Source organism: Sceloporus undulatus, chromosome 2 (assembly GCF_019175285.1).
Source record: "Sceloporus undulatus isolate JIND9_A2432 ecotype Alabama chromosome 2, SceUnd_v1.1, whole genome shotgun sequence".
NCBI classification, from domain to species: Eukaryota; Metazoa; Chordata; class Lepidosauria; order Squamata; family Phrynosomatidae; genus Sceloporus; species Sceloporus undulatus.
This window is the reverse complement of record NC_056523.1, coordinates 11123458-11131769: the sequence shown is the minus strand read 5'-3', so window position 1 is coordinate 11131769 and position 8312 is coordinate 11123458. Positions and strand designations below refer to the sequence as shown.

The 8312-nt window shown below is 43.7% G+C and overlaps 1 protein-coding gene across 1 annotated transcript; it reads left to right on the top strand.

Annotated features, from left to right (window-relative positions):
- LOC121921930 (zinc finger protein with KRAB and SCAN domains 1-like) lies at window positions 1-8056 on the top strand. Its single transcript, XM_042450674.1, has 4 exons — window positions 1-134; window positions 1678-2402; window positions 4483-4609; window positions 6139-8056. The coding sequence occupies exons 2-4, from the start codon at window positions 1695-1697 to the stop codon at window positions 6999-7001; spliced, it is 1698 nt and encodes a 565-aa protein (XP_042306608.1). The 5' UTR covers window positions 1-134; window positions 1678-1694; the 3' UTR covers window positions 7002-8056.
- The last annotated feature ends 256 nt before the right edge of the window (window positions 8057-8312 follow it).

The following is an 8312-nucleotide window of genomic DNA, read 5'->3' as shown; positions in this document are numbered from 1 at the left end:
GTTCCTGCTTCCTTCCCTCCCCCATCACTTAGTTGTAAGTATATACTGTATATATTTTTCTTTTCCCAGCCTGAACCAGGGAGCCTCCGCAGAGATGCTCCAGGTGGCAAGAAGGACTCCAGTGCAAATATAAGGTGAGTTTAAAGGAAGATGGATGTGTAAGAGTAAGAGAGAGAGAGACTTGGATACAGAAAAATGCAAGACATGGCAGGATGAGAAATGCAAGCCTTGCTTTGGAGAGAAGGGAGAGCAGGCTTTGCAAAAGGTAGGATGTACTAAAACAAATGACAGTAGTTGCCCATAGGGAAACCACACTTCCCCATACAAAATCATTGGAGAATACTTGCCCGTAGAGATACATAGGAGAATGCTTGCCCATAGGAAAACATTGGGAATTACTTGCCCGTATGTATGTATGTATTTATTTCTTATGGGCAAGTATTCTCCAGTGTTTCTCTGTGGGCAGATATTCCCCTATGTTTTCCTATGGGCAAGTATTGTTTCCCTATGGGCAAGTACTGTCATTTGTTTTAGTACCTCCCACAAAAGATGTGTGTATGTGGGTCCTTTGGCTGCCCCTTTTCCTCCAGAGGTGTCACAGTTATCAACCACCTGTCCCCACCATTTCCCTTAGAGCAAACAATAAGGGAGGTGGTCAGAGAAAGTGACTCAGGCCTCATCTACACTGCAGAAGTAATGCAGTTTGATACTGCTTTAACTGCCAGGGCTCAATGCTATGGGATGCTGGGATAGATATCCCAGGATAGAGCCATGACCATTGAAGCAGGGTCAAACCTGTATTATATTGGCAGCGCAGGCTGTGATAAAACCATGTTGCTGTTGTTGGGTTCCTTCAAGTCATTTCCAACTTATGGTGACCCCAAAGTGAGCATGTCACAGGGTTATCTTGGTAAGATTTGTTGAGAGGGGGTTTCCCTTTGCCTTCCTGTATGGCTGAGAGAGATCACTCAGTAGAATTCAATGAGTGAGTGGGGATTTGAACCGTGGTCTCTAGAGTCCAATGCTCAAAGCACTACACCATGCTGGGAGGGAATGTCCCCCAGATGCAGCAAGGGATAAGTGAATTTTTAAGTACGTGAAATAAATAGTAACTAGTAAAACATAATTAAAGATTTCCTTGGCTCAGGGTGCAGCTACACTGCAGAAATAATGACTTTAACACCACTTTTTGTTGCTCCGTCTTACGGAATTCTGAGATTTGAAGTTTTAAAAGGTCACAGTCTCACCCTGCATGCCCATTAGCTATCCTCTTTGGGGACAGTGGGAGTTGTAGTCTTAACATCTTAAGAAAGAGTGCCAGGTTGCGAGAAGGTTGTCAGCAAATAAACCTTCCAAACTGACAGCTTTCTGAAAAATCAGTTTTGCTTCTTTGGTTCAAAACCCACTGCAGAAATAATCCAGTCTGAGACCACTTTAACTACCCTGGCTCAATGCTTGGGAATTCTGGGAACTGTAGTTTTGTGAGACATTTAGCCTTCTCTCTGAGGGCACTGGTGCCACAATAAACCACAATTCCCAGGATTCCTTAGCACTGAGCAAAGGCAGTTAAAGCGGTCTCAAACTGAATTTCTTCTGCAGTGTGTTTTAGACCTTTGTTCTGATAGTAGTGCCTTTTGAAGAGCCCAGATAACCTTTATTTGTAACCTTGGTTCACAGTGCTGAAGGAAATAAAAATGGAGGTGCAAGACCCCAATGGAGATGAAAAGAGGGAAAGAGCAGAGGTAGGGCAAAGAGACGGTCATGTTGTCCCAGGTGGGACCAAAGATGAAGGTCTAGCTAGCATGGCTCTGAAACAAATTAAGAAGGAACCCGAAGAAGAGGAAGAAGTGCCACATCAATCCTGGGAAACCCAGTGGCAGGGCTTCCTGAAGACTCTGCAGACCCCTTATTTAGGAAGAAGGTTCCCCCATCTTCCTTCAAACCAGTCAGGGGAAGGCCCTAAGGAACATCAGGCTTCCTTGAAGGATGTCACAGAACCCAGCGGACAAGATTTGAGCCAGGCCCTGTGCGGTCTGACCAGAGATGCTCACAAGGCTTATGAAACCAGTCTGGATTTTTTGGTAAAAGTGAAGGAAGAGATTCCAGATGATGATGCTATCAGTTTGGAGGAACGACGCCAGCGCTTCAGGAATTTTTGCTACTGTGAAGCCGATGGGCCCAGAGATGTCTGCAGGCAGCTCCAGGAACTTTGCAGTCAGTGGCTGAAGCCAGAAAGGTGCACCAAGCAGCAGATCCTGGAGCAGGTGACCCTCGAGCAATTCTTGACCATCCTCCCCAAGGAAGTCCAGAGCTGGGTCAGGGATGGCGGGCCTGAGACCTGTGTTCAGGCGGTGGCCCTGGCAGAGGATTTCCTTCTGAGGCTGAAGAGAGGAGACCAGGAGGTGGGTGCATTTTAATTTGGCAGGTCCTGAAATTCAGGTCTAATCTGCACTGCAGAATTAATGCAGTTTGACTCAGGTTTAACACCCATGGCTTCATCCAGTGGAATGCTGGGATTTGTAGTCTCTTGTGGCACCACTGCACTCTGACAGAGAAGGCCAAATATCTCCCCAGACTATAAATCCAAGAATTCTATATCACTGAACCACAGCAGTTAAAGTGGTATCACCCTTCATTATTTCTGAAGTGCAGATTAGACCTCAGATGAAGACCTGTGCAGTCATTTAATGAATGGATTTTGTATCCTGATTCTTTATACATTGCTGTTTAGTTGGATCCTCTTCTCTCCAGCAACAGTGTTTGTTTGTTTGTTTGTTTGTTTGTTTGCTTGCTTGTTTGTCTTTCTTTTCATCTGGGACCCAGAGCAGTTTACAGTATAAATTAAAAGAGCATAGCTAAGACAGTATGTAGTACAAATGTTAAGAAAGTGTCAAACATCAGTCCAATTGAAACATTAGTTTAAACATTAATTTTTTAAAAAAGTGTACCCTTTGCATGTCCTTTTAGACCAGCCAGTTTAGTCTGAAGGCTTATTTGAATGAGAAGGTTGTTTCCTGCTGGAGAAGACAATCCTCTTTTTATGTAGCATGAAACAGGGATCAATAAAGTTATACGAGTTGAATCACACTCCCAGAGCCCTCTAGCCTAGTGGTTCCCAAACCTTGGTCCTCCAAATGTTTTGGATTACAGCTCCCATGATCCTGAATGTTAGCCAAGCTGGGTGGGGCTTCTGGAAGCTGAAGTCCAAAACACCCAGAGGACCAAAGTTTGGGAACCGCTGCGTCTAGTCCAACCTTATCTCTGAGCAGGAACCCACAGCGAAAGCTTCCCTTATGGGTGGCCATCCAACCTGTGTTGAAAACCCTCCTACACAGGAGAGTCCAACAAAATTCCCATGGAGTCTTTTCCGCTGTGTACACACATGTTCTTCTCTACTCATGCAACACACAGTACATCAGGAATAAACTCTTCTAGAACATGGCCACATTGCCCAAAAAACCCACAAAAAACACACAGTAGTTCTGCCACCAGGGCACTGAAGCATTAGAAGGGGCAGGTGAAGAGATATATGGGCAAGCCTAGCTGAGGTGCTGTGAGACAAGAACAATGACTACTATATGGGACCAACTCTGCTGTAAGGCAAGACAGGGCCCTCTGGCAACAGATGGACAGAGTGGGTTGAGATGCTGTAGGCCAGGGTCAGAGCTATGGGTGCTATACATCCTGCCTTCCATCTCCTGAATGTCTTTTACTGCCATCTGCCATGCCATGTTTTAATTTGAACTTTAAAATATCTGTCCAAGATGCTGGGTCCAACTTGGAGATGTTGGCTAAAACCAAGAGCAGTTTCACCAATTTACTGAAGTGGGTGCCACCAAGTGCCACTGTTCACCAACAAAGTTTAAATAGAGTTCAGTTTATCGCTCTGGTTTCCTTCTCTGTGTGGAATTGAGGAGGGTGTGTTGGGATTATATCTTTTGCCTCAGGCAATAAAATGTCTTCAGTCAGCTTTTGTGCCACTCATGAAAGTGAAATATAAATGAATGTCATGTTTAGACTTGGGTCTGATCTCCAAGGTAGTTCATTATGTATATGCAAATATTCCAAAATCTGAAAAAAATCTAAAATCCAAAACATTCCTGGTCCCAAGCATTTTGGATAAGGGAGACTCACCTTGTACTCCAAAAGTGGTCTTCTTTTGTTTTACCAAGATTACATCGTGAACATTGCCATTGAAGTGGTTAACAAATACTGATTGTGTCTAGTTTCCCTTTCGTTTTACTAATGGTACTTTATCAGTTTCAAATGGTGCAGGAAGGCAATTCAGACAATGAAAATACAGCTGGTCTGGACTTTGAGGGGAAGAAACAAGAGGCTGCACTTCACCTGTGAAGACATGCTCATTTCTTCCCTCCTGTTTGCCGAGACCAGCTTTGCCCATTTGATGTAGAATCACAGCCTTTGTATCAAACTACATGCTAAAAACCAAAACAAACATCCTGTCCTCTGCCTCACTTTCAGGAGCTGGAGCCTTTCGAGGAGGTGATTGTTAATTCTCCCAAGATGGAACAGGATCTCCCTGATTTTGAAGAGATGCACCTCTCCATGGACCTTGATAAAGACAGTGACAGAGAAGCAAATTTGTTTGGTAAGTGTCAGCTGGAGGTGAGCCTGGGTTGACCACTGTGAGGTAAAAATTGAAGTAGCCGAGAGAATCAAAGCTAGTTCTAGCATGAGGCCGAGTGAGATGATTGCCTCAGAGGTTTGGTGGCATAGAGAGGGTAGTGGTGACTTTCCCCTGGTCATCTCTATTACTTTGGAGGACAGAGCAATATGTCCCAGGTAGCTTGTCCTGCATCCCTGAGGTTTATGCCTTCAGGTGAGATAGAGGATGCTTTTGGATCAGTGTTGGCACTGAAGAAAAGACTCAAACTAGGTTCCAAGTGGATGAATATGCTCATGAATGATATTCCATATTTGGGCTGTCCCCAGGAAGAAGGTTGTGTGTTGTCTTACCTAAGCTGCTGACATACTGCACAAATAAAGCAGTTTGACACCACTGTAACTGCCATGGCTCAGTGCTATTGAATTCTGGGATATGTAGTTTGATGGGGCACCAGAGCTGTCTGACAGGGAAGGTTAAATGTCTCATAAAACTACAAATCCTCGAATTTGATAGCATTGAGTCCTGACAGTTAACATGATGTCCAACTGCTTTATTTCTACAGTGTGGATATACCCCAAGTTTCCATTGATAGAGTGGGTCTGCTATGGTTGGGGAGTAGAAATCTCATTCAGATCTCTGAACGTACTAGCCACTCACTAAAGCCACCCACTGTAAACCAAGGGAGTGGTGCAAGGTTGTAAATTCAGTGGTAAAATACTCATTTTGCATGCAGAAGATGCCAGGTTTAATCCTTGCATCTCCAGAAAGGCCTTGGAAAGACGTCCTGCCTAGAACTCAACCCTAGAGAGCTTCCCCTGTATATTTTGATCATATATAGTTATCAGTTTGTTTTATATTGCATTATATTTTTTGTATTTTATTGGTATAATTCATTTTACAATTGTATTGTATAGTTTTATATTATTATCCCTTCCCCCCCCCCCCCGGTATACAAATACAGCTGTGAACCTCCAAAAAAAACAACAACCCTATAATATACGAAGACTACTGGATAACAGGGGACAGGTACACAAAGTACAAAGTAGAAGTTACACATATGTAAAAAAAGTTCTTAATTTTCAATTTCCTGAAATAATTGTAGTGCAACAACTTTAATGAAATTCACCAAAAGTCCTTATTCTTTATCCTGTTGATTAAGAACTGCTCTATGAACATTTTATGACATACTTCTTGTGTTATAATTCAGTAAATTCAATTAATTGATTGATCATAATGCTTTTCTGTTATTTCCCATACACATAATTTCTACATTGTGCGAATGTATACATGTACGCACATATTTTAGATTGTACACCTTTGACAGGACCCATTGTTTCTGGTTGTTTTGCTTGTAAAGTGTCATGTGTATTGATGGCGACATATAAATAAACTATGATGATGATGGTATAATAATAATAATAATAATAATAATAATAATAATAATAATTGTGCTAAATATTCGAGGTTGTTATTGGGATTCTCTGTCTTCTTTCCCCCATTGACTGATGCAGGGAAGAATGAGACCAAGCCTCTTCAGCCAGAGAGACCTAAATCCCTTAAAGCCAGGAGGATATTCATGGCCAAATCCATGGAGAAAATTAGCCAGGATTCTGTGCTATCGGGGAGTGAGAAAGAGGAGCAGAATCTTCAGCCGCAGAGATCCAGGAAAGCTGATGTGAATGAAATCTCTTTGGAAAGAGCCGGAAGGACACACATTCATTTGCCTGAGATCGATACAAGTCTTATAAATGAACAAGAGTTGAGACAACCTCAGGAAAACTCTCTGGGAAAGGTACTAGGCCGAAATATGGACTGCAGGGAGGAAGACAGCCTACATTTAAACAAAAGCCCCTCTCAAGAGAGCATCACTGAATACATGCTGAGGGAAAAAGCCACAAACTGTGAGGAGAGCTTCGCCCCATGTCTGGACCCAGTCCTGCCTGCCAAGGCCCCGTCGTACAAGTGTTCATACTGTGGGAAGCAGTGGCCATGCCAATCTCAGCTCCGCCGGCACATCAAAATCCACACAGGCGAGAAGCCACACAAATGCACCGACTGTGGGAAGAGCTTCAGTACCAGCTCAAACCTCAGCCAGCACAAAAGGGTACACACGGACGAGAGGCCGTACAGCTGCAAAGACTGTGGGAAAAGCTATCGGCGCCGGGCCTCCCTGCTCCAGCACGAGAGAGAAACGTGCCGGAAGGGAAGCCACTTAAATCCCCTACCGGCAATGGGTTATGTAGTGTTGGGGAACTGCACTTTGCTGTGCATGAAAAAAGCAACGCAGGGTGGGAGGAACCGGATGATTGCTCCGAAGGGAGGGGAAGCCCCTTTGGCAGCTCAGCCCTTAAATATCTTAACAGAAAACCCGTAAGAGAGAAATCACGCTGGCAATTAGAGCATGGGGGAAATATCCCCTGCGAATAGAGAACAAAAGAGAACAATAGGTGGGAAAGAGAGCAGCTCTGAGCTTGGTGGATGGGTCATCGGGCAGTCAATAGCTGCGTGAAGTGGATTTGCTCCAAGCCAACACAGCATGTTATTCCTGAATGTTTTTGGTTCTAATACATTCAATAATAAGCAAAGAACAGGCCTGAACAACTTGGGAAGAGGGAGGACAGGAACACAAAAATAATGAAGAAATGCATCGGATCTGGTGCATTTCTGATGTAATCTCTCTTGGTAACCACTTGGAACAACAATACAGAGAACAGTATCTCCAAAAGAAGGAAGCCTCCCCTCCAAACACTCTTAAGCCTCAAAACCCACATCTTTTTCTAAAACGGTGTCAAATGGGGGGGACATGGGTGTTGTTGGAGTGCAGTTTACATGACCCCTAGGCAGCATAGCCAGTGGTGAGGAATTATGGGAGTTGCAGTACAATACTTGAAGGGCCATAAGTTCTATCATTGCTGACCTTGGACCTGGTAAGTTGAGCACAGCTAAGTTGGTGGCCTAGTAGGAACTGAACGAGTTGTCATTATTTTTACAGACCCAAGAAGACATGGGGCATTTAACATAGCTGGTGGGTTTATTTGACTTAGAAGTGTGTAAGAGAGACACAAACAGAGAGACAGATGTGTAGATTGGATGGAAATTTGTTTACACTTTTGAAATGCTAGCAGTCTGTAACCAAGCCTTGCTCAATTATTATAAATTGATTTTGGAGCAGAAACTATGCAGATATTCAGTGTCTGAGATGCACCAAACATTCTTTTTTAAAAAAAAACAGGGAATGAAAACAAGCTTACTCCCTCCTCAATATGACATCCTGCCAAATATTTAAACAAGGCTATCATATCCCCTGTTAACCATCTCTTCTCCATGCTAAACATACCCAGCTCCCTAAGTCTCTCATCATAGGGCTTCCAACGTCTGGAGCTGGACATCACACGGACCACAAGTTGCCCATACTAACAGTAAATCATTTTATAAACAATTCTAAGGCCCCATTCTCACTGGCGGATTTGCCCTGGAAGGAACTGGGCAGATTCGGGGGTCCCCCTCCTGAATCTCTCTGTAAGCAAGTGCTCACTATAAAATCAGGGGCATTTTAACCTGAATGCCCTCTTGGAGAAATCAGGTTTAAGGTGAAGGTGCCTGGCTGTCAATCAAATTTAGTTCCGTGATGGTCATAGGTGATGTTTGCAGTACTCATTGGAGCATTAGAAGTGTACTTTCCCCC